Source organism: Cavia porcellus, unplaced genomic scaffold (genome assembly GCF_034190915.1).
Source record: "Cavia porcellus strain 051 isolate PalLab524CR breed Dunkin Hartley unplaced genomic scaffold, mCavPor4.1 scaffold_18, whole genome shotgun sequence".
In the NCBI taxonomy this organism is placed as follows: domain Eukaryota; kingdom Metazoa; phylum Chordata; class Mammalia; order Rodentia; family Caviidae; genus Cavia; species Cavia porcellus.
This window is the reverse complement of record NW_026947501.1, coordinates 37,146,919-37,172,830: the sequence shown is the minus strand read 5'-3', so window position 1 is coordinate 37,172,830 and position 25,912 is coordinate 37,146,919. Positions and strand designations below refer to the sequence as shown.

The following is a 25,912-nucleotide window of genomic DNA, read 5'->3' as shown; positions in this document are numbered from 1 at the left end:
CTGGTCACAGAGTCACATGTTTTGGTTCAGTACTTTCTCCCCAAAGTTAAACGAAGGACAGACAGATCAAAGACTGTGAGCTGGCACACTGGTCACTCTTCTAAGCTCTGATGTGAGCCCTGGCTGCGTAATTAAGCTCCTCAAGGCTTGACAAGGAAAACCCCAACATAAGATTTTAACGATGTTTTTCACACATTAATTAAGAAGGGTGTCAAGTTCACTCAACCTGAACACAATCCAGGGAGGACAGACTGCTATGAGAGGTTCCGGGTCTAAAGTTAAAAAAAGTGATGCTCTTTGGAATGATGTATTCAAGGATTTTTCGCAGAGGGCACCTGATGTGAAGTCCTTGCCCTAGGAAGCCCTGCAGATGTGTCTACCGCTGGGGTCCCCACCCACAGAGGGGTGGAGCCTGTGCTGCAGAGAAAGTGGTCACAGCTGTCTTTGCCTCAACTCTGCTACCATCAGCTCTGCAGCCTGAGGACAGCGGATCTTCCGGGCCCTGTAGTGGCTTAGGGGTGCACATGGAAGTAGGGGTTATGTGACTTCCCTTGGAGTCCAAGAGCAGGAGGAAAAGGGCAGGATGCTGCCAGCCCTCCCCACTTGATGTCACTGCTCATGATTCTTGATTGTTGTCAGTCACCAGACGTTTCAAGTAAATGACTATTTTATTTGGAGGTGTGTGCTATGGGCCCCCAATGCTACAGACTCTCAATTAAGCCCTGATTTATTCATCAGTCACAACATAGAGGTAAAAAGTAGTCTTTTGTGGAGGACCACCTGGACGATTTTTCTTGAACAAAGGACAATTACCTCCATTTTGACAAACTTGACCCTATGTCCTTGTACTGATTCATACAGAGCTGGCGAGGCTATATCCCTTTCCCTACGATTGGCTCTAAGCAACGAGTGGGGTTAGCTGAGGTGCTGATACGTAATCTTTGAAGCTCCTGCCTGCCCAGGACTCTCAAAAACATGGCTGAGTCAGTTGGATGAAGAGCCGTAGCTCCAGGGCTGTCAGCTGGGTTCAAGCCTTGAAATAAGAGGCTATGACTTCCCAGGGCAGAAGAGTTTGCACATCAGAGCTGAAGCACCAGCCCCCTAAATATTAAACGCTGCCTCAATTGCACCATGCAGCATGGTCTTTCTGCATATTGCTGAGGTGCTTTCAGGCCTAGCCCAGCTCATTGTACTTTCCCATAGTCTTTGCTGGAGGAGGGAGGAGAGTGATTAGAAGGGAGCGGCAGCTTGGTTAGAGGATGGACCAGGAGGGAGATTCAGGGTGCCCAGTGCTAGCAGCTTGGAGATTAGCCTGGGGATAGAGCGGTGAAGAGTGGCTTGAGTCCCAGCTGGTGGGAAGTGAAAGGCAACTGGAATCAGAATCAGGACTCAGATGCAAAGCCAGAGGAGAATCTTGGAAAGAAGTGTTACAGAGGGAAGAGGGAGAAGGGGAGAAGTTGTTAGCTGTTTCCCCCAGCGGGACCCCACCACAGCTTAGAGACATGTCACATGTAGTCATACTGTGAGGCTGCAAATTCCAGTGGGCAGCCCATACCTCAGGCAGGTAGTGGGGGTTTGACATTTTGGTTGTCATGTAGAACCTGAAGTTTTTGTCGTAGTCAATGTCTGAGTCTCCAAGGTGAATGAGTACTCGTCCGCCGCTGATGAAGATTTGTTTCAAAAGAATGGGTTCCAGAGCTGGGTCCAGGGTTTCCCTGAGCTTAAAAACGGGAACAAAACAAAATAATGCAACAAACAAACAATCAAACAAAGTCATCAAAAGTCTAAGCAATTGCATGAATGGTATTAGCTTGTCACAGTTTCTTAAAGGGCCTCAAAATTTACTTTGAACAATTTTTCCAGTGATACTGTATTTTTAATATTTTCACACTAACAGTGCATATATTCTAGTGATTCTTTCATTGGTAGTCTAAGGAGATAAAAGCTCATTCAGGCTGAGAATTCATTTAGGCAAGTCTGATACACTCTACATGGCCCTGACAACTGAAAAAAGACGTTGGGTCTGTTAGTCACTCTAGGCTGACTAAAATCTCAGCAGTCCCCAGACAAGTGAAATACACCCATTTGAGAGTTATTCAGTCAGAGGCTGGCAAACTACATCCTATGTACAGGATGCCTACATCCAATATGGGCCCCTGTGGATTGTTTTTGTATGACTTTTGAACTAAGAACAGTTTTACCATTTTAAATGACTATAAAAACAAACTAAAACCAAATCAAAACCGTAGAGAACTGCAAAAGCTGAAATGCTTATTGTATGACTCATGACAGGAAAAGTTTGTGGGCCCCTATTCTATATGACACTTATTTCACTCCCTCAAAGCCAACATGCCTGTTGGTTAAAACTTGGGTTTGCGTTACTGCCTAAGACCCTGCAGGAACATTCTTATATCAGGTTCTGGACAGGGAATTTATCCTTATCTGTGATATAATTTTGTGTTTTTGAAGTTCTATTTCATTAGTAAATGCTGCTTGAGTTAGTTTTGTACCATGAATGCATGGAGTCAAAGTCTGAAAATACCACTCTGGCCAAGGTAGAAGGCAGCTGGGTTGGTGATGCTAATGACCCCAAATCCCAGGCTGTAGGGAAGGCCCAGCTGGGGCATCCTGTTCCTGGATGGGGTCCTGATTGCCTAGAAGACTCTGCTACACTTCAAAGGCTCTCTGCTCATTGGCTGGAGTGGGCATTATAGAAGATTTCTTCCAAATACCACGGGAGAAGAGAGCCCCTCAGGACCTCTGTGTCATGCAGTAAACTTGGGTCTCAGACTCCAGCTTGGGGCTATGCCTGGAGACCTCCTTCATACTGCTTCAGGGCTCGAAGGGAGCACCTGGGATCCATTATAGCATCTTCCATTGGTCAAAGCCAAAGCTCGGCTGTACTGGGACCCCTTGTGCTCTGGGTGGTTTGCGTGGCAGTGTGCTGCATGCTGTGGGTTTTCTGGCAGGCAAGGCCTCTCAGATGAGGCATATACTTTTGTGCCTCATTTTCCTTAAAGGATAAAAAGGGATAACAGTGACCACCTTCTAAGGCCGAAGTGAAGGTGAATGGGTTAAAATACCGAGGACCAGGTCTGGGCTGTAGTTAACAGTCAGCAAATGCTACTGAATGCTAACAGATTATTTATGATTCCAGGTTACCACACGAGGGCTGTGGCTGAGCTGCCTCAGGTCACTGGTCATTTCTGCTGAAGCAGAGATATTTTTAGGCATGGTTCGATGGCTCACAGCTCATGCTTTTGTTCACTTTCTCCTCTTATAAAAATAGAAGGGTAAATTAGTGAAATAAAGACAGTTATTAACCAAGGTCTTCTGTGCTCATGGCTTAAAAAATGTTAGTACACGTTGGCACCACACGCATTGCCCATGGCTTTTGGGCATGCGGATCCCTTTGCCTGGGAGCCCTTCTTGCTGGGTCTTCGCGTGGGGAAAATGACCACAGAGGTCACAGCCTCGCTGCACCTCCTGCAGCCACTTGGCTAAGTTAGGCTCCCATCTGTCCCTTCTGGCCATCTCTAAACCCTGGTTATTCCTTCAAAGTCCTCATCACAAAGAGCTCTTCCTCCTTTTATTTCCTCTCTCTCTGTTTACCATCTCTCCCCCCAACTAGACTTAAACTATCAAGGACCAAAAGCACATTTAGTATTGTTTGTCATTTATTTTCAAGTGTTTCTTGATTGACGGATACAATGTGGAAAAAGATCATTCGTGGAGTGGTTTTTGAAGAAAGGAGCATGGAGACTCCACAATGCCCCTCTGACTCTTTTTAAGTACAAGTTCACTCTTTTTTATTTTTTCATCTGGGGAGTTTTTAAAAATTTTATTATAATGCTGCATGATTGCAGTACATGGAGTTGCAATCATCTTGGGAGATGATTACATGCACATATTACAGTCTGTTTCTATTTTTTAAAAAATCCTTTCTCCCCTCTAGTTCCCTTACCCCAATTTTCACTCTTGTTGATATTATTAATCTTAGCTCACATTATAGCACAAGTTCACATTTTTCTTTTTAAAAATCAGTGTATGTCTTCAATGCATAATAGTTATGTTCATTTTGGAGAGCTGGTACATGTTTATAGCATATCTTGATCTCGGATCCTTTTATTCTTTCTCTCTGGTTGCCCCATCCCCTAATTCCCTTTCTCCATTTCTGAAAAGTCTGCCTTCCTGTTTCCTGCCATTCTCTTTTGTTCCACTCGTTTGTTTATATTTTAGGTTTCTCACATAAGAGAAACATTCTGGTTTAACATTCTGGTCTGACTTGTAAACACAAGTTCATTCTTACCAGCCATCACTTGATCTAACGCTGACTGTATGGCCCAGAAGAAAATAATGTTTCCATCATCAGGATTGTTTTATGGCTTTACATCACGAGTACACTACTACTTTGAATTTTCTAACCTTTAAGCCCCAACATTGGTCCTGCAAGTCAGTGGTGTCGGATAGCAGAGGCCATCCCTCTAAAACAATTCAGAAAGGGGAAAATTTGTTTAATTAACAGGTTCCTCCCCATATAAGAATGCACTGTTTAAGAAGCAAAACAACTGGTTTAATTTGACAATGGAGTTGACTATGTTTATAGCATGACACAGGCCATGTCTGTCACTGGCTATGATCTGAAAGATAAGAACTAACATGAAAAAAGAAAACCAAAAGCAAACCTCTTCCAGTAGGACAGGTAAACCAAGTCGGACGGAATTTTCAAGAGTTCGTAAGAAATTACGATCTGTAAGCTTAATGACCTTTAAACCATTTTTGCTTTCCTTGTTCCTTATCCATCGGTTTGCCTGTATGAGAAATCACAGAGCAGGGCATTTGCCTGGGAATATGATAAAGGGGTAGGAAGTGAAAGTTTTAGAGAAAGTTTAACCATTTTTTTCAGTGTAGAAACAGAATGGAGACAGACAAAATCAAATCTCTATTCAGTGACAACATCTTTTAAGCTCAACATTTGGCATTCTCCATGTGGTTTAAATTTACAATAAATGCAGAAAAAGTCATCGGGGCAAAGTCCGTGCTTAAGGTACTCAGGTTTGTCTCCCTGGCTTTCATAAGGGCTCCCCTTGTCTGTCCCTGTTTTACATAATCTGATCTGTGAATTTGGGGAGCCAGGCAATGGGGTTCTGTGAATTCCAGCAGGTTTCCCCTAATTTCTATCATGCTTTGACTCTATTCTGCCTCCTAGACCTTTTGGGAATGAGCACTCTGCTGGAATTAATTTCTGCCACCACACAAAGAGAAAAACCAACAGTCAACTCCCCAAACAATACCAGTCAAAATCAAATATGGAGAGCATGGAAACACATCTCTTCTTACTTGCGATAGCCACACAATAAGGGACTCAGACTAGAAAGCTTCTTATCTCCTGAGTCTACATCTCCATGATCTTCCAGGTATGCTAAGTCCACTTTTACAGTTTTTAATAGTCAATATTGAGCAGAGCTAATCACTGCTCTTTGTCAGAGGTGCATACCTGGTCTTGGGGATCGATCATCAAAGGCCACCGTCTCCCCTGCGTAACCAGAATGCCGTTTTCTGTCGAGATCAGGTCCCGCGGCAGCCCATCTGCGTTCCACTGCCGTATTTCATAGGGATCTCCAAGAATGTTAATGAGACTGAAGGAAGGGTCGATTGGGACCTCCAGCTGCTGGCAGTACTCGATCCAGCAATCTATTAGCTGTAGAAGGAGCAGAGTTTGCATATAGAGACTCAGGAACACTTCATAGAGGAGGGCACTCGCAAAATATGTTGGACAGGAGGAAGCCAGTGGCTGGAAGAGCCAGGCCCTACCAGTTTCCTGGGCCACGCTGGCAATAGAGCATGGGGCACCAGAAGGGCACCTTCGGTCAGGAGCCACGGTGCTAGGGCTGCACCCAGAGCTATGACTTTGAGCAGGCCACTTGCCCTGTCCTGTGAGTGACTAGGTTGTCATAGCAATTTTCAATCAGGTGTGTGTTGTTCCTCTTAGGGGAGTCTGGAAGCATGTGAAGTCTGGGGGTGTCACAATGACAGAGATGCCACCAGTAATTGGTAGATGGAGGTGTGGCAGTGGGAGAGGAGGGACATCAGTGAATAGTGCACAAGAAAACATTGTCTGTCCCAACACCACCCTGGCAACATGGCACCAGGTGACCCCCGAGCTCTTGTGGACTCTGATGAATCTTATGATGGGATTTAGAACTCAAGATGAGAGCAACATATTCTGTAGGAAAACATTTCATAAAAATGACTCTAAAATCCTTCCCAATCATTTAGTTTCCTGGAAACAGTATGAAGATGGAACCTTTATTTTCTGATACATGAGAGGTTTTAGTTTTTAGAAAGACAAAAGCCCACGAAACCACGGATTCATCCTGTGTCCTGGTCCTCCTCACATTCTGGTCCTCTGTAAGTCTCACCCCTTCGGTAACATTCACCCCATGGACTTTTCATGTCACTGCTGACACCAAGGGCAGGGACTCAGGGTCTCCTTTCCCTCTCCCTGGGTCTGGAGGAAAAGCTTTGCAAAAAGGGACAAGGAAAGGGAGCAGATGTTAAGGAACCTGAGGAATAAACCACCCCTGGCCAACGGGAGAGGCCAAGGGCTCTGGAAAACAAAGTACTCTATATAATTATGCATGATTATTAAATATATATAACATATTTGCACACAATATAAAATAAGGTAATAGACACTTACATGGACCTATACACAATGAATGCAAATGTATAATTCATGCATAATTATGTAATTATGTAAGTATGCATACTAAGTTTCTCCCTGGTGAACCGCTGTATGGGGAGCCTCCATCTGCACCCAGGAAGGTGAAACTGCCCCAGCCTCGGTCCCCACTGCTGCCCCTCTTCCTGGAAGCGGGTGACTCACCAGTTGCCTGTACTGGGCTGTGAAAGCTCCGTAATAAGCCACGCAGGCCGCGGCTATGAACACGTTCCCGGTGATGTTCGCTATTTCCTCCTGGAATTTCTGGATGCTCTCTTCCCACCGGACCTGCTCGTCTCCCAGTGCAGCTGTCAGCTTTCCAGCACGCAACAGGCGCGCTTTTGTCTGGGCCATCTTCTTTGCTAGACATTTTCACAATGTTAAGTCATGTTAAGAATCGTCCCCAAAGTCTACGGCCTGCTATTCAGATTATTTTCCACTCTACAACCAAGCTAAATTTATCTCTTCTCTGAGGATCTCTCTTTCTCTCTCTCTTTTTTGTAAGTTTTAAAAATGTAATGAGTTGGTTTGTTCTTTATTTGGAGACAAAAATCTTGCTAAATTGCATAGGTGGGACTTGAACTTTCTAATCCTCTGCCCAAATAGTAGGATTACAGGCACATGCCTGGCTTCCAAAACCTCTCTCTGGTACTGAGTATTGAACCCAGGGTCTTTACATTGAGCTATATCCCTCATCCTTGATTTTTTTTTTTTAAATTTGAGACAGTCTTTTTTTTGTTTTTTGAACTGGGGATTGAACTCACAGCCTTGCATTTGCCAGGCAGGTACTTACGCCGCTGAGCTAAGTCCCCATCTTGTTAAATTGCCCAGATCGAGTTTATACTTGCAAATCCTCTTGCCTCAGCCTCAGAGTACTGGAATGACAGGCACGCAGTGCCACATCCAGCCCCAAGAACTCTTTTTGATGTTACATTACTCTGGCTGAAGATAGTGGTCTCTATGTCCCTCTGTGTTTATTTTCTAGATCAAATCCATCTGTTGCTTTGAGTTACAAGGCAATGTGCTTTGGTAAAGCTTATTCAGACACAGGATATGGCATTTATATAATACCTGCAGTTCTCATTCGATACCAGAATAGCGAAAGAAGAGCAGGAGAAGTATTTGCTGTATATCAGGTAAAGGCTGAGACTTGATTAGCTGGAAAGTCTTCCTACTTTTGAAAGTCAGGCACTTCCTGCCCAGTGTAAGTGTATGAGTCACTTACCCAGACTTTCTTTTTCATTTACACCTTTGTCGTATTCATCTTGTAAGGCTTGTATTTGATCTTCCACTTGTTTTAGTAAGGCTTGCTTTTGTTTCAGGGTGGCAACTGTAATATCAAGTTCAGCCTAATAATATCAAGCAAATATTTAAAAAATAAGAACACTGAATTTTCCCTTTATTATAATTGATTTTTTTAAAACAAAATATGACTTATGTTCTCTTTTGTGTGTCCAGAAAAAGACTAATCAATACACAAAGTTAAAACATTTATAAACTTGGGAAAAATCTAAGAGCAGAAGCAAACAAGAACAAAAATAAAAACAAAAAACCCAATGAAATGAATTGTAAAAGGAACTGAAAAATAGATGTACTAAGTGTTTGAGATGAATTAATTACCAGGATAATTATTTTAGATTATGAAACAAATAAAATATTCATGTGATAGTGAAAACTAATTTTCCTAACTAGTTGATTGTCTCAGGGGTGTGTTAACTATGTCTGAAGGCCATGTTTAGCTTGCTTGGTTTTGTTACAGTTTGTGGGCTAAGACTGTTTTTGACATTGCAATGATTGGAAAAAAATCAAAAGAATATTCTGTGATGTTCTGTGATACTTGCACGGAAATGTGAAATAAAATTACTTTGGAATATAGTCATGTTTATTCATGTTATTGTCAATGACTATTTTTGTGTGTGTAGAATAATGACAATTGAGTCACAATAATGAAATTATTTATTATCTGGATATTTCTAGAAAAATTTTATGTATCTGTGTTTTATACCTGTGGATTTTTTGTTCTTCGCTTTACTAAATGATCATTCTTGGCAAGACTGAGAATCTTATACCTAACTGTGGCTCTAAAAACCTCACATGATCTGAGAGGCAGGCTTATTTAGCAAATGGAAGAACAGTACAGACAATCAAATGCAGAGGTAGCAGCCACCTCAAAAATACAAAGTCATATTTCCTTTTCCCCAGATGAATAAGATAAGGACTCATTTTCCTTCTATATAGTGTAACAAGGCTGATTTTATAGAAAATTTATGAAAAAAATTCCAAACTGTCAGTTATTGTTTAAAACAAAAGATATTTTTCAAAAACCTTGTCACTATTCATATTGGATAGGATCAGTGGCACTGTATAGACAGCTCTAATGATCAACAATCATGGCCTTTAATGTTATTAAATATCTCAGGATTGATAACGTACCTGTGCTGCACGAAGTTTTTGTCTCTTTGGTTCGACTTCCTTGAGTACTCGAGAGTACAGATCCATTGCTCTCACCCACATGCACATAGATTTACATGCTTTGGATACTTTTTCTACTTTTTCAGGCAAGAAGTCAGGATTATTAATATATTTTTGAAGTTTTGCCAGTATCTGAGGCTTTATGTTTTCCTTATCATATTCTAAAAGCCTTCTCAGGAAATTAGAGTCACCAAGCAGTTGCTTTGCTGTTGGCCAATCAGGTCTGAAAGACAGATGTGATAAGTTAACAACATCGTAATCAAACAAAGTAAAAGAAAGATGTTTCTGAGAATACTGTGTTCTCCCAATAGGAGGGAAATTTTAATCTCAGTACCATAATCCCAGTAACTGGTAGCTACATGCATAAAAAATTAATTTATGAGAAGAGGAATTGGATGATGAAGGCAGCATACAAATCAGATTTGGCAGAGAAAGATTATAAAATAGTAGGGTTATAGAATTTAAGATATTATGGAACAATTATTTCATTTCAAAAATACTCAAGGTTCTTACATTTTATCTCCTTTGGCTTAGTTTTGATCCATAAAAAAACTTCCTGCCAGAGCACCACAAAAGATAAATTTCTAACTGGCCTTTGTTTTTGCCAATCTTGCTCTTTGCAACTTTTCCCATGCTGATCTTTCTATTGTAGAAATATGATTGGGTAAAACACGATTAATGGCTCTCAGTTCCCTCTGCTCATGGAGTCACTATCCGGGCCGGGCTCTGCAAAGGCCCCTGGCCTGTGCCATGGTGTCAGCCATGGTGCTGGGTCCTGGGGGATGCTTAGGAAAGTTTGAAAATTACATGTTTTCAAGAGGAAAGCTTAACTGCTTGTGTATTCATACAAGATCTTTCATGATTTTGTCTCTGCCCCTCTACCCAGACCCAGTTCTGCTCCATTCCACAGACATCTCAGGCCCCTGGATGATTAAGCATAAAATAGATGCTGAAAAAAATGTTTAGTGTCTTATCAAATTAATGAGAGGTTATGGGAAAGAATGCACAAACCATATGAAAATGAGAAAGAAGAGTAAAGAAATTCCACTTGATGTTCCAGTGATATAGGATTCTGAATTACTCACTTGGCATTTAGGAGAATGGAGATTGCTTCCATTACAGTCATGACCAAATCTGGTGGCTTTGTAAAAACTCTGATTTCAGATATGTCTGCTTTGTCTAAAGAATCCAGGGCCCTATTGGCAGCTTCAAGTGCGGGCAGAGCTTCCTCAAGATCTCTTTGAGCATCGTCAGCTATTGCTTGGGTTTCTTCGGCTTTCACTTTAGCTATTGCTTCTTCTTCTTGCACAACATTACGGACCTACCCAATAGAAACACAGCTGCTTTAATAGGCTCATTATAGACTGAGCTCCCAAACCAAAAGCCTGAAATTTGCAATGCTTCAAAATCTGCAAGTTTCTAAGTGCCACCATGATGCCACAAATGGAAATTTCCCCACCCGACCTCGCAAGTCACAATCAAAACACAGATACATTAAAAATACTGCCTGGAATGACCTTCATTTTATACAAAATTGAATTTTGCGTATAGACTTGGCTCTCTCCCCATAGATATTTCACTATAGTCATGTAAGCATTTCAAAATCTGGAAAAATCCAAGATCCCAAACCCTTTCAGTTCCAAGTATTTCAGGCATAGTCAACTGTATTTGCATTTCAATGTTTCAAAATAAAGCTGGCAATGAGTTATATTTGCCCTTTGTATTAGACCAACGATGAAAGGGAAGTAGCTGGATTTCATTTGATGCTACTTGATCTCACACTATCTTGGTAGCATTACAGAGATAAAATTATCACAGCAAGCAGTTCTTTCTCAGGAGAATAGCTACTGTGCAAGGCAGTGCTCCTTCCACAGTGCTTCTGTCCCACTCATTGAGCTGCACCCTCCTCTAAGACAGAACCAGGCTGAGTTGATACAGGGAGATTGCTCACAGCTTACAAACACTGCTAAATTGCTAAGTCTGGCTAAACCCATCACATCATCATTATCATTGTGTTTGTGCATGCTCGTAATATAAAATAGCAAAGTTCACTTCAGGGAATTGGTATATGCATAAAACATATTTTGATTATTTTTGATCCCTTTACACTCCTATCCCTTTCTCCATTTAATTATTTTAATGACATACATAACAAAATAATCCAAACATGCGGCATTCTTTGTGAGTGGCCAACTGCTGGACATAGCCCTCTCACCCACCATCAGGTAATGTAGTGTACCTGATCAGCACTTTCTTGATCCACAGCCAATTTTTCCATCAGGGCCTCGACATCTTGTGATTTTTTTAAGAGCACAGGTTCTAAAGCTGAAAGGTCTAACTTCATTTTATCTACTAGTACATTTGTTTCTAATAGCTTGGTGAGACCATTCTTCACTCGATCTCGTGCCTGAATGTCAACAAAAATACAATATATAATGAGCATTATAAAACACAGTTCACAGTTATCTTTTACTCATATGGTAAGCTTTACATCTATAGTATCAGTAAGTCAGTGAGTGATGCTTTGAGCAGTGAAAGTGATGCAGGTCTCAGCACTTTAGGAAATGGTCATGCTGGGTACCATGAGACATCTGGATTCAGGCCGCCTGGCTACAGCTGGGGAGCATTGCTGGACTGTGACTCACTGAGGCTCATGCTATATTATTTTTATTTCCCATGTGGCATTTGAGCGAGTGAGGGACAAATGCGGACCAGAATCCCTGGAGGCCACAGCTCTGGGAGTTGTTCACAACAGGTACACTGGCCAGGCTGGGCTGATGGCTCAGGAGACCGAGTGCTGGGCTTCTAGCTTTGGGTGGTGGATCTGAATTCTGTTCTGAAGGCAAAAACTCTGAACAAGCATGGTAAAAGAGACAACTGAGAAGAGTTGGGTTTTGAAGGTGAGTCTGAAAGCTTGGCTTGAATGGGTAGGCTAAAAGTTATCTCCCAAGTTATGTTATAAGACATGCATTGTATGAGGTAAAAATTCTCTGAAAAACATTGTGAATATCTAAATGTTAAATGCATCCAGTTTTACTTGTATTTAACAAGTTGAAAATTTTAGGTCATACATTATAATACCATGGAGCTAATAAGAACAGCAGCTATTATGTTCTCAATATCTTATGTAGTTCAAGGATTGCATTACTTAAATTCTGCAACAACCTGAAACATGTAGATATTTTTTGAGATGATTGTTTTTATTTTGTTGTGAGAAACAGAAAATTCTGTCGGTGACACTGATGTTTTAAAGTGACAAGGTCAAAGATTATTTCATTAAAATGAAGCAGCAACCAAAACATTTTTGATATAGGTGCCTGAGATGTGGCTGTTAGCAGCACATTTTAGTGTGGGGGTCTTTAATGAGAAAATTTAAGCTAAAAATAAGTTTAAAATTATAGATTTCTTTATTTTTCACTAAATAGGCAATTAAAATACATGATACAAAATTAAGTGGTAAGATTTAGGTAAAATGAAATGGACAGAATATTCAATTTAATTTTCCATCAATGTGAATTTTACAATAAAATCATTGCTTATGTTGTATTATAGACGTGCTTGTTGGATCTAGTCAGGTAGGTACTTAAAACTAGCACATTGTGAGGCCACACCATAATACAATTTCTTAGCAACCCCTTAAAAGTATAAATACTTTTAAACTTTGTTTTCTACTTTTACAGAAGTTATGTAACATGCTCAAGGGTGTGCTGCAAAAAGAGCTTAGGTTGCAGGTGTGTGGCTGACACCAAAGTGTGTGGTTGTGGAGCATGGCATATCTCACAGCACTGAAAACCCATCTTTACGACTTAACAAGATGTTTTCTTCCATATTAAATATGGTAGAGATGACCACGACTTTGCTTAACTTTGATGCTGTTGCAATATCTACATCATTCAACTCGTATGTATCACTCCACATATCATTAAACAAATGCTAGAAGGAAGATATAAGGGAATAGGAAGGGGGCGCCCTTGGAGCAACAGCCCGGGACCCTTTTGTGGGCAAATATTAGGTCAGTTGCTAAGGCAACAGGTCAGGAGGAAGATGGCTCTGGAGAGTAAGACAGGTATTCAGATCTTCTACTCCTTCCCCGAAGTTTTGGGTTCAAGCAAATAACTTGCTCTTGTTGACCACACTGAACTTACCGACACCAACTGCTTCCTCTTCTCAGTTAGCATAGACAGGTAGAGGTTGATGAGCTCCAGGTAGGAGGTGGGTGTCGTGTAGTACCTCCGGCGGAGCTCTGCGTAATAGCGCTCTGCCATCTGGGAGACACTCAGGTGGACATTGACGCACATGAGCGAAAGCTTGTCTTTCAGTTCCTCGTTGCCAGGGTCGACAGTTGAGAAAAATGTCTTGGACACAGAAAGCAGTGCTTCCCTGGGCCACTGTAAATAAAGAAGTTACCTGAGAAAGTTGTCGGTCACTTCAATAACATGCAGGATAATAATTAAGAACATTGTACTTCTCTGGACCTTATTCTTGTCTGATCCCTCTTTTTAGCTAGATAACTCCTAATCCTAGGAGTTAAAATAAAGTTAAATATGAGTTATGAAGGACATGAATTTCCTCCCCATCCATTAGAGGGAGGGGACCTAGGTCTTTAGCACAATGTCAAGAACACAGAAGTTGCTCAAAAATATGTGCTGATGGACTGAATGAATGATGGGGCATTGGCAGAATCCCATGAATGGAATCATATACACTATGGGAACCTCATGTCCTCACTGTATTTATTATACTGTCGGAACATCGGGCACACCACTCTAATCTCTGTCCTGAACACACCTCCACTTCTTTACTCCCCTCCTGGTCTTACCAGAACCTTGGTCAGATGCAACTGTGCAGCTGACAAAATCACATGGTCATGCAGATGGGCCTCGCTTTAAATGCACAACAGGTAACTCTTCAAGCCATCCAGAAAGGTCTCTACATTTTCTACTATGTCAGTTCTGTACCCTCCTGAGTATTTCACTTCCTGCTTTACTTCCTCAGATGCCTAACACTTCCTCTTCATTCTCAGCTTCTGCTTTTCACATCGACAAAGTAGAAGCATTGCACTCAGAACTTCCATGAGCTCTGTCCCTGCTCCCTGGCCACTCGGCACCTCTGCTGTCCTCCCTTTCAGGGGTGAGCTGTCCATCCTCCCTGCTCAGGTCAGTCGAGTCCCTTCACTGATGACTCAGACTCATCCTTGACTATGTACTTAGGGATGTTGGTCCTTCAACACTTAATGCGACATGCTCCATCATCAATGGATGTGCCTTTTCAGGATGATTTTCATCAGCATGTGCTTAATTTTCCCACTTAAAAATACCTCTGTCACAATCTCACACCCTTCTAGCTCTTTATCTCCAATTCTCTGCCTTCCTCTGGGCAAAGCTGTTGAAAGAGTTACTTATACTCATCTCTCATTCTTTTTTTTTGTCTTTTTCATTTTTATCGGTACCAAGGATCGAACTCACGACTGTCTGCTTGCAAGGCAGGTGCTTATGCTGCTGAGCTAAATCCCCAGCCCTCATCTCTCATTCTTCTCCTTTCCCTCTTAAAGCCTCTCCTTCACCAGCCAGTGAAACAGCTCTTGTGGTCACCGGTAACAACTACACTGTGAAATTCAAAGGACTCCTCTTCCTTTGTACATTGTTTTGTCTTTGTTCTATGGCAGCATGAGTAATTTCCTAGCAGTCTTTTAACGTTAACACAAGCCCTGTAAGTTATTCCCAGACAATGTTGTACACCGTTAAATTAAGCGAGGACGGCGTCTCACAGAGGCACTTAGGAAATCACCAACCTGGACAAACCAGTCAATGGTGCAACAGTTCACAAGGGAGGGGAACATCCGGCATCGGGACCGGAAGGCCTCGCCGACCGGGCTCATGCAGAGGACGACGTGCAGCTTCTGACGAACTCTGCTGATAAAGTACTGAAACACCTGGCCAAAAGAAAGATATTTTTCAGTTAAAAAACAGGATGAAGCAACAATGAAAATTGGTGCTGGCAATGCATCTGAAACTACTATTATCATGAGGAATATTAGCACAGTAGACATGTGAATCGCCTTGTGGAACATCCATTCCTGTTCCTTTCTCTCAAGCAGTCTGCGAAGATTAAACACATTTTGCAGACTCCATTGCAGTTAGGGTCTTGCTGTGACTTGGGTCCTCCTCTTCAGTGTGTTTGAGTAAAGTGGAGACAGACATTGAAACTAGGTTTGGCTCTGGGGTAAATGAGCGGGACAGGGTGCCAGCTTCCATCACAGGTGCAGAGCTTGGTGGAAATGGCATTGTCTTGCAGTTGTTGCTTGGATATGTCCCTGGAGCTGCTTCCTCACATGAGAATGGCACACAGCTTTGGGGCGGGCAGCTGAAGTACAGGCATGCTGAATGGTGAGTGGCTTCTGGTTTCTGCAGGTGGTGGCAGAGGCCGCAGCACGCCTAACCACTGACCTCCACAGCATGTGCTCTGCCTTCATTCCAGAAAGTTCAGTCTGCTATCTCATTCTGTGGCCATCCCAGTGATTCTTCCCTCCCCTAAATCCCTGTGGGCTCACATTAGCTTATGTGGACTTGCTGTCTGTGCATAGTATAATCAAAAGGTATAGTCAATATTTAAATTAAAAATTATTACAGTAAAAGACACATTGCCATGAGTCACCCTCAAAATGCTCTCCCTTGCTTGGGACGTGCTTAGCCTGAAGAAATTCTGCAAGTCTTTTTTCGCAAGTAGCTTTTTTTTTTTTGAAGTTGTACTCTCATGGCTGCCCCTGATATCTGGAATTGACTCAAAACATCATTTTGACTTTGGGGAAAAATCAGAAGTTGCATGGTGCCAAATCTGTTTTTATTTGACAGAAAATTGCCATTGCTGAAGCAATGTGTGGCACAGAGCATTGTCATGATGGAAAATGAAACTGCCCATTTCTCAGGCCATTTTCTGCTCCAATATTATATTTTGGAAACACTCCCATAAATCTGTACAGTATTTACAGTTCATTGTGGTGTTCTGGATACAAACTCAGCTTGCACAATCCCATCAAGGTCAAAAACGCAGTCAACATCACCTTGATGTTGCGTCTTGATTGACGTCACCCCTGCCTGACATCGTTTCTGGGTGAGGAGAACTGGGTGATTTCCACTCAGGACCCTGGCCTCAGGACTATGAGGAGAGACGCAAGTTTACTCTTCTGTGTGCCCTTGAGCTGGAATCTGAAGCAGCATGATCACACAACTCCAGTGAAACTGACAAAAATGTCATCTTAACGTGTTGATTGTGGTCTATGATTTACAGCACACTTTGAAACACACCTTCTCTGTACTGTAGTTTACAACCGTCTGACTGCATTGAACAAGTTGAAAGAGTCTCACACTTGTTACTAAGGTTCAATGGGTGCTTTTACTAGAGGCCCTCGGCCTAGTTCTACTTATCTGCCTAGAGGCCCTCTGCCTACATCCCTTAAGGGATTGGTGGATGGCTGAACGAAAGACCAACTGTTTCTTTAGAAATCATGCAGTTATCCTGGTGTGTGTTACCTCATCTCTATTTCCTTCAGAAATCCCGGCTTCTTTTGCTTTTGGCCTGGTGGCTGCTAAAACCTGCTCCAGTTCATCCTTTTCAAATAAGTTAGGCACTTCTCCTGAATTCAGGATGTTATTTATATCCTCTAGGAACTCTTCCACTACTATCTGCAGAAGAAAGCAGAGTGATCATTGTAACTCAATCATTTTACATTTACGATAAGTAAATTACAAAGCAAATATTTATTTAAAAATTACTAAGTGCTAATTTTCTATAGTATTTTATTTTAAAGAAATTAAGACAAAAGAGGACAGAACAAAGCGGACTAGAACAGAACAACATAAGCAACATAGTATTTCACAACTGGATATAAACAGTAGCTACCCTAATGTCTCTTTCTTTGAAATAGTTGGGCATACCTTCACATACAATAATATCAAACATAACACAATAGTATAAAGCCTTTCAAGAGAATGAAAGCATTATAGGGCATTCAGAACCAAATAAAAAAATGGACAATGGCTACTGTATTATCTCATTTTCCATAAAAAATGTATTTATACTCTCACACATATTAAAATCCAGTAAGATACAACATGATAGAACCAATGGAAATAGAAGAACAAAAGCATGGTAGGACTTCAAAGCAAGATGATATTAAATCAGCAATGGCTGCCATAATGTCTTGTTTTCTTCAAAATAGCTGTTCATACCACATACTAAAATCAAACAAAACAGAATAAAACCATTTCAACTAATGAATGAAAACATTATAGGGCTTCAAAGCAATGTAATGGGAAACCATGATTACTGTAAAATCTTATGTACTCTTACCATTACTTACACTAGGGAGACTATATGGTATTTATAGATGTGAGTTTGATTTATTTCGTCTATGAGTATGGTCGCAAGTTGCATCCATTTATTTATAAATGTCTCAATGTGATCATTCTTTATAGCTGAGTAGTACTCCATTGTATAAAAATACCACAACTTTTTTATCCATTCCTCAGTTGATGGGCACTTAGGTTGTTTTCAAGATCTGGCTATTACAATTTGTGCTGCTATAAATACGGGTGCACATGTATCACTGTGGTATGATGTTTTCAGTTCTTCTGGGAATATGCCTAGCAGTGGAATAGCTGGGTCAAATGGGACTTCCAATCCTAGGTTTCTGAGGAATTTCCAGACTGACCTCCACAATGGTTGCAACAGTTTACGCTCCCACCAACAGTGCAGAAGAGCTGATTTACCCCACAGCCTCTCCAGCATTTGTTGTTGGTAGTTTTCTTGATACTGGCCCTTCTTTCAGGATTGAGATGGAATCTCAGTGTGGTTTTAATTTGCATTTCTCTAATGAGTAATGATGATGAATGTTTTTTCATGTATTTATTTGCCATTTGTATTTCTTCATCTGAAAACTGTGTATTCATCTCGGATGCCCATATTTGGATTGGGTCTTTGAATTTTGGGAGTGTGATTTTTTAAAATTCTTTATATGTTCAAGACAAAAGTCTTTTGTCTGAGGGAGAGTTCACTAAGATTTTTTCCCAGTTTGTGGTTTTCGTTTCACTAGCTGGAGAGTTCTTTCGACATGCAGAAACTGTTTAATAAGACGTAATCTCAGTTACTGGTTCTGGAAAGTATTTCCTGTGCAGTTTGATTCCTGTTCCTGAATTCTCTACCTACCCCTATGTCTTCAAGATTTTTACCTAACTTGTCTTCCAACAGATTTGATGTTTCTGTTTCAATATTTAGATCTTTGATCCATTTAGATTTTAGTTTAGTACATGGTGATAGGCATGGGTCTAGTCTTAGTTTTTGGCATATCAGAGCCAGTTTTTCCAGCACCATTAAAGAGACTGTTGTTCTTCCAGTGAACGTGTTTGGCTCCTTTATCAAAGATAAGGTGGCTGAGTGTATTTGTAGTTGTGGTTATTTCTTCTCATTCCATTGATCTTCAGATCTGTTTTTATTCCAGTACCATGTTGATTTTATTCCAGTTGCTTTGTAGTATAACTTCAAGTCAGGGATTGTGATGCCTCCTGCCTTGCCTTTGCTGCTTAGAGTTGCTTGCGAGGTCTCTTCTGGTTCCAGATGAATTTTAGGAGTGATTTCTCTAGATCTATCAGGTATGTTAGTGGTATTTTCATTGGGCTTGCACTGAATCTGTATATCAGTTTTGGGAGAATGGTCATTTTCACAATATTTAGTCTTGCTATCCATGAACAAGGGATGTCTTTCCATTTTCTGAGATCTTTTTCAATTTCTTTTTCAGGGCATTATAATTTTCCCTGTATAGATTTTTTTTTTTTTTTTTTTTTTTTTTACTTTTTTCATGAGATTAATTCCTAAGGTATTTCATGTTTTTGGATGCTAGTGAAGGATGTGGCTTCTCTTATTTCTCTCACAGTGATTTTGTTGTTAGTGTATAGAAATGCTATTGATTTTTGAGTGTTGACTTTGTATCCAGCTACATTGCTGAACTTATTTATTATGTCTAGGAGTCTTTCAATGGAGTTTTGGGGGTTTTCTATGTAAAGTATCTGCAAATAATGATAATTTAACTTCCTCTTTTCCTGTCTTTACTCCTTTTATTTCTTTCTCTTGTCTAATTGCTCTGGCTAGCATTTCCGATGCTATGTTGAATAGGACTGGTGATAAGGGACATCCTTGTCTTGTGCTTGATTTTAAGGTAAAGGCTTTCAGTTTTTGGCCATTTAATATGATTCTGGCTGTTGGTTTGTCATACCTGATCTTTATTGTATTGAGGTAAAGACCATCTATTCCAATTTTCTATAAGGTTCTTATCATGAGTAAGTGTTAGACCTTATCAAAAGCTTTTTCTGCATCTATAGAAATGATCATGTGGTTCCTATTTTTGGCTCTACTGATATGGTGGATTACATTTATTGATTTATGTATGTTGAACCATCCCTGCATGCCTGGGATGAATCCCACTTGGTTGTGGTGTATAATCTTCTTGATGATTTGCTGCATCCTATTTGCCAATATTTTTATTGAGAATTTTTGCATCTATGTTCATTAGGGAGATTGGCCTGTAGTTCTCTTTTTTAGATGGATCTTTCTCAGAATTTTGTACTGGAGTAATATTTGCTTTGGAATGACTTAGGAAGAATTGCTTTTCTTTCGATTTCACTAAAGAGTTTGAGCAGTGTTAGCATTAAGTCTTCTTTGTATTTCTTGTAGAATTCCGCAGTGAATCTGTCTGGGCCTGGGCTCTTCTTTGTTGGTAAAGACTTAATTACATTTTTAATTTCATTAATAGAAATTGGGTTATTCAGCAGTTTTATATCTTCTTGACTCAGCTTTGCTAGTTCATATGTTTCTAGGAATCTGTCCATTTCTTCTGTGTTATTGAACATGTGAGTAGAAGTTTTTGAAATAGGTGTTGATGATCTTCTGTATTTCTACAGAGTCTGTAGTGATTTCACCTTTTTCATTCCTTATTGCATGAATTTGAGCCTTTTCTTTCCTTTTTAAAATAAAGTTGGCTAGGGGCTTATCAATTTTATTTATTCTTTCAAAGAACCAACTCTTTGATTCATTGATTCTTTGGATTGTTTTCTTAGTCTCTATTGCATTAATTTCTGCTCTGATTTTTATAATTTCTTCCCTTCTTTTGACCTTGGGCTTGACTTGCTCTTCTTTTTCTAAATGTTTGAGGTGTAACATCAGATTGTTTTTTTGTGTTCATTCTGTTTTCCTGAAGTGGGAACACAGTGCAATAAATTCTCCTCTGAGGACCACTTTCATTGCATCCCACAAATTCCAGTAAGTTGTATTTGTATTTTCATTTGCTTGTAGATATTGTTTAATTTCTTCTTTAATTTCCTCTGTGACCCACTGATTGCTCAGGAATGTATTATTTAATTTCCATGTGTTTGTGGGATTTTTGCAGTTTCTTTTATCATTAATTTCTAGCTTCATGGCACTATGATCCAATAACATACATGGGATAATTTCAATTCTTTTGCATTTACCTAAATATGTTCTGTGGAATAGTATATGGCCTGTTTTAGAGAATGTCCCATGTGCTGCTGAGAAGAATGTATATTCTGATGTTGTTGGATGGAACACTGTATACGTCTATCAAGTCCATTTGTTCACAGGTGTGATTCACTTCTGTTATTTCTTTGCTGATTTTCTGTCTGGTTGATCTGTCCCTTTGTGTCAATGGTGTGTTAAGGTCTCCTGTTATAATTGTGTTATTGCTTATTTGATTTTTCATTTCTAGTAATTCTTGCTTTGCATAGCTGGGTGCTCTGGAATTTGGTGCATATATATTTAAGAATGTTATCTCTTCCTCTTGAGGTTTTCCCCTAACTAGTTTGTAGTGATCTTCTTTATCTCTTTGATCATTCTTGGTTTGAAGTTCACATTGTCTGCAAACAGAATAGCTATCCCCATTATTTTTTGGGTTCCTATTGCATGAAGTATTATTTTCCATCCTTTGACTTTCAGTCTATGAGTTTCCTTTTGGGTTAGATGGGTTTCTTGTAGACAGCATATGGTTGGATGTTGTTTTTTGATCCATTCTGCCAATCTGTTTCTTTTAATTGGTGAATTGAGACCATTTACATTAATGGTTATAACTGCTACATATTGGTTTATTATTGACATGTTATCTTTCTGCTGTTGTATCTTTACCTTTCCATTCTGTTTAATTGTCTGCCTTGCTTAGTGGTTTTTCCTATGTGTATCTAAAATGTCTTTCAGTATTCTTTGCAGGGTTGGTTTGGTGATCATGAAGTTCTTTAGCTGTCCTTTGTCATGGAAGTATTGTATTTCTCCATCCATTTTGAAGGACAGTTTTTCAGGGTACATCAGTCTGGGTTGGAAGTCGTTTTCTTTAGGATCTGAAATACTTCACTCCATGCTCTTCTTGACTTCATTGTTTGTGTTGAGAAGTCTGCGTAATTGATAGGTTTTCCTTTATAGGTGATCTGTCTTTTCTAACAGCTTTTTATATTCTATTCTTATGTTGGATTTCTGGGATTGTGATTATTATATGTCTGAGTGTAGTTTTATTTTGATTATGGCTATTGGAGTTCTATATGCTTCACTAATCCAAATATCAGTTTCCATTCTCATATCTGGGAAATTTTTCAGCTATTACTTCTGTAAATAGCCTCTTGATATCATTTGTATTGTCCATTTCTTTTTCATGTATTTCTGACAATCTTATGTTCCTTTTCTTTGCATCATTTTTCAGCTGTTGAATGGTTATTTCCTGAGATCTTTCCTTTCCTGTTCACTAGCTACAATTTTGTCTTCAAGGACTAAAATTCTATCTTCAGTTTCATTGAGGTGGTTTTGATAACTTTCAATGGAATTTTTGATTTCCTATATATTTCTTTGAATCTGCTTCATATATTCTGTTTGTTTCTTACATTATTCATCCAGGGATTCTATCTTTTTGCATTGTTCTTCTAATTTTTTAACTGTGTTTTCTTTAGATGTGTTCATTTCTTTTAGATGTGTTTCATTACTTTTATCATTTCTTCTTTTACCTGGGAGATTATTTCTTTTTTTTATTTAAAGAGAAAAAAAAGAAAGAACATAAAAAAGAAAGCAGTAAAAGGGTACAAGTAATACAGAATTTCAAGAAAAAAATATACAGTAAGAAATCACCAGTTAATAGGTTACATATTATCTTCCCAGAAACAGTTGTCCAAATTACAAAATTAAAGCATATAAAGTGAACAGATTATTTCTAATTTGATTTCCTTTATAGCTTCCCAGAGTTGCTTCTTTATTTTAGTTGCTATTATTTCAGACATTTCAGGTGTATGGCTTATATTTTCTTCTATGTACATGGCTCCTAGGCTTTCTTGGAATGGACTGGAGTTTTGAGATTGCATTTTGGTCTTTTGTTCTTGTCATTTTCCTATATTTCCGAGTTTTGAGTGATGTTCCAAAGCTTCCCCTGGGCAAATTTGAAAACATGTTCTATGTCTTCAGCTCCTGGGACTCGCGTGCCCTCAGTCCCCTGGACTGAACAACGGTCCCTGGGCGTGGTCTAGTCAGGCCAGCAAAACCTCCTGAGCCTAGTCCAGGGTTTCAGGAAGCTGTGTGGGCACTTAACTGCTGGGAATGATGGTCTTAAACTGTCCCTGGTCCAGTGCCGTGCCTGGAACTCACCTCACATGGCCTCAGCTCCCGAGTTGAAAGAAGGTCGTTAATTTTATCTTTAAGAGATGATAATCTTAAAAATTAGATTCTAGTACTTGCGAGGTGGAGGCAGGAGGGTCACTTCAAGTTCAAGGCCAGCCTGAACTGCATAATGGATTTCTATCTCAAAAAAGAATTAGATTAAATCCTAAGATGGCATAGCTTGTGTATTGATTTTTCACTTTTCCTTCCTGTTTTGTTTCTTAAAAGGCATCTATACCTTACCTGGTTCAAATCATCTGTACAAATGTCTTATGTTCTGTCTCTTTGAATTACTGTGGTATTATGAATATTAATCTACATTTTTGTAGAGTATTCAGCATATTTTAACCATAAATATGGGAGCAGATGCAGCATGGAGTTGCCAAGCCATACATTTACATGGATACAGAGGGTTTGCAGAGTAATGGTTTACATCATAACATTTTTAGGCCCATAGCTTTTCTCCCTAGATGGATTATTTTCTTGGAAAAAGTTCTCAGGAGTGAGATTAGCAACTAAATTGCATGGATAGTTTTTGGATTTTGAAGATTTTACTATTTCTCATTCAATTCAAGTATGACTTTAATAATCTTTAATATTTATTTTTGCTAACTTGGAAAATACAAATGTTTGTTTTGGGAGAATTTAATTTACATGTCTTTGCTTTTTAGCAAGAGCAAATGTCATCCTGTGTTTTTCCCTTAAAAAATCTGTTCAAACTCCATAATTACTTCTATATTAGAGTGTTCTTTTAAATAGAAATGACTAATTTATACATTATGAAATAAAGCTTTTTCCTCATAATTGATGCAAATATTTAAAAGTAATCTTTTATTTGTGTTTTTGTTTCAGTAAACTGTTTGATTATATAGAAATTAGAATTTTATTACAAGGTATCTGTTATCTTATTTTTTTCATATGAAATTTTCTGTTTTTCCTCATATGAATTTGCCTTAATAATGCCTGTAAGTTTTTTCTAAGAATAAATACTTTCTCTTTTTGTCTGAATTTTTGTTATTTGTTCTTTTACCTGTTTTTACTTGTCTTGGTACTTCCTTGTGTTTTTTCCCTAAACTTTTAAGTAAACTATTTTTGGTTGTTTCTATAATTTTTTGATTCAAATGTAGATTTTATTTATATTAACTCTACTGTTCCTATTCTCTAGATAGAGATTTTGATTTTATTGATTTTTATATGAATATTTTAAAGTTATCATGCACATCATTAATTTCTTCCTTAAAGGAATGGGCAAAAATGTTATTATAAAGATTATACTTTCTAAAATTTAATGAAAAACTTATTTAGGTCTAATATATGATCACTGTTTTCCAAATTAATATTGTTTACAGTTTTAAAAATTAAAAAGAAATTTAAAACATTTATGAATCAAATGGGTCACTTTTTAATTCCTTCGTTCATTTTTAGAAAGTTATTTTCCCTGGAAGTGAAAATACTTGAGTGTAGGCTACATCAGCAAGCAAGCTCAGACTGGGAGCCAGTACCCTGTACGGGATGCCGCTGGTCTGGAACAGCCAGACTCCAACCCCTTTCAGCACTTGAACTGGCAAACAAGAAGGGCCAATCATTCCCTCCCTCCACTCCCGTACGTGACCAGCTTATCTGTAGAAAAACAGGCTGTGATGATCGCTGTGGAGGTGAAATGCAGTTGGATGCCTGTGATGCTTTGGTGGTGTAACACTGCAGGTCTAGGGCCAGTGGTCTGAATATGGGTTCAGAGAATAGTGGTACTCAGTATGACATCTAGGGAGGATCTCTTTATGAGGGCTGCAGCCATTGTTGATTCCCTGTGGTCTTGTTTTGGAAGTCCTATATCATTTCTATTGTTCTGTTGGGTTGGGTTTTATTCTCTTCTGTTTTGTTTATGTCAAATCCAATGGCAGGAGCAGCTATGTCAAAGACAGCAAGATATATTATGGTAGCAATTTTGAATTTACTATTGTCTTGTTTTGAAGTCCTTTATTACATTCATTGTCTTATTTTTATTGTTTCTATTCTATTCTATTCTGTTTGATTTTCACTATGCCCAAAGTTATCTGCAGCAGTAAAGACATCAGAAGGCATTTTGGTAACTATTGTTTTTTTTTGGTACCGGGGATCAAACTCACAACTGCCTGCTTGCAAGGCAGGCGCTTATGCCGCTGAGCTAAATCCCCAGCCCCATAGGTAATCATTTTCTTACATGTACTTCTGAAGAAAGAGTTTACCACCTTCTGCTACCTTTGTCCTTTTACCCAGCAAGCAGTTAACTTTTTTCTCTTTTACTTTTAATCATAATTACTTAGCATTTAAAGGAAAAAACTTGGTGAAATAAACAAAAATATATCACAAAAGTCTTTTACAAGGTACAGGAGATCTGTTATCAGAAGTAAGGATACTCTGAACTTCATCGCTCAAAGCACATGCTGGACTGGGCCACTCCTGGGTTTCTTGTCTTTACACGTGGGCTGTTTACATACCTGGGTGTCTGTGAAAAGGAAAACCATATTTTTGTCCTCTACGCCAGCCATTTTGTACAACTTCCTCAGGTCCTCATGGAAAGAATCATAATTGTATCCCCGGGTAAGCTCGATCTGCAGACATTTGTAGCCACATATATGAGCTGCAAGCCTGGTCAGACACTGCTTTCCTGTGCCTCCCACTCCGACCAGCAGGGCATTGCCTCGCTCCTGACGGATCATCCTGGCGATCCTGCAGGAAGCAAAGCAGAAGGTTTGTTTCTGGTTCACAGACCTGGCTTTGCTCAGAGGGCTGACGGGGTAGGAAGGCCGGTAAACTGAGGAGCCTGGAGAACAGTACTGTGGGGCCTTTCCCTTTTCCATCTTTCCCTTGTCTCCTAGAAACCTGTGACTCTCTGTCCTAGAAGCATAAAGTAATATTTCAAATACAGTAAGATGAATTTAAAATAAAGTATAATTTTTTCTGGGTCAAGTGGGATTTTTCCAGGGATCCTGCCTTAAGCTAGGCCCCTACTGATACTAGTTTGGTACTGGCAAGCTCAGGTCT

At 39.6% G+C, this 25,912-nt stretch overlaps 1 protein-coding gene across 1 annotated transcript in view; it reads right to left on the bottom strand.

The window, feature by feature from the left end:
• The window catches only part of Dnah6 (dynein axonemal heavy chain 6), a 221,096-nt gene that overhangs the window by 48,758 nt on the left and 146,426 nt on the right, over window positions 1-25,912 (bottom strand). Inside the window, exons 46-57 of the mRNA XM_023564757.2 lie at window positions 25,366-25,597; window positions 16,726-16,878; window positions 14,988-15,128; window positions 13,342-13,584; window positions 11,436-11,603; window positions 10,282-10,517; window positions 9,158-9,419; window positions 7,950-8,073; window positions 6,890-7,086; window positions 5,498-5,701; window positions 4,686-4,811; window positions 1,556-1,720 (exon numbers count right to left, since the gene is read on the bottom strand). Coding sequence (XP_023420525.1) covers window positions 1,556-1,720; window positions 4,686-4,811; window positions 5,498-5,701; window positions 6,890-7,086; window positions 7,950-8,073; window positions 9,158-9,419; window positions 10,282-10,517; window positions 11,436-11,603; window positions 13,342-13,584; window positions 14,988-15,128; window positions 16,726-16,878; window positions 25,366-25,597 — 2,251 coding nt within the window. The remainder of the gene's footprint in view (window positions 1-1,555; window positions 1,721-4,685; window positions 4,812-5,497; window positions 5,702-6,889; window positions 7,087-7,949; window positions 8,074-9,157; window positions 9,420-10,281; window positions 10,518-11,435; window positions 11,604-13,341; window positions 13,585-14,987; window positions 15,129-16,725; window positions 16,879-25,365; window positions 25,598-25,912) is intronic.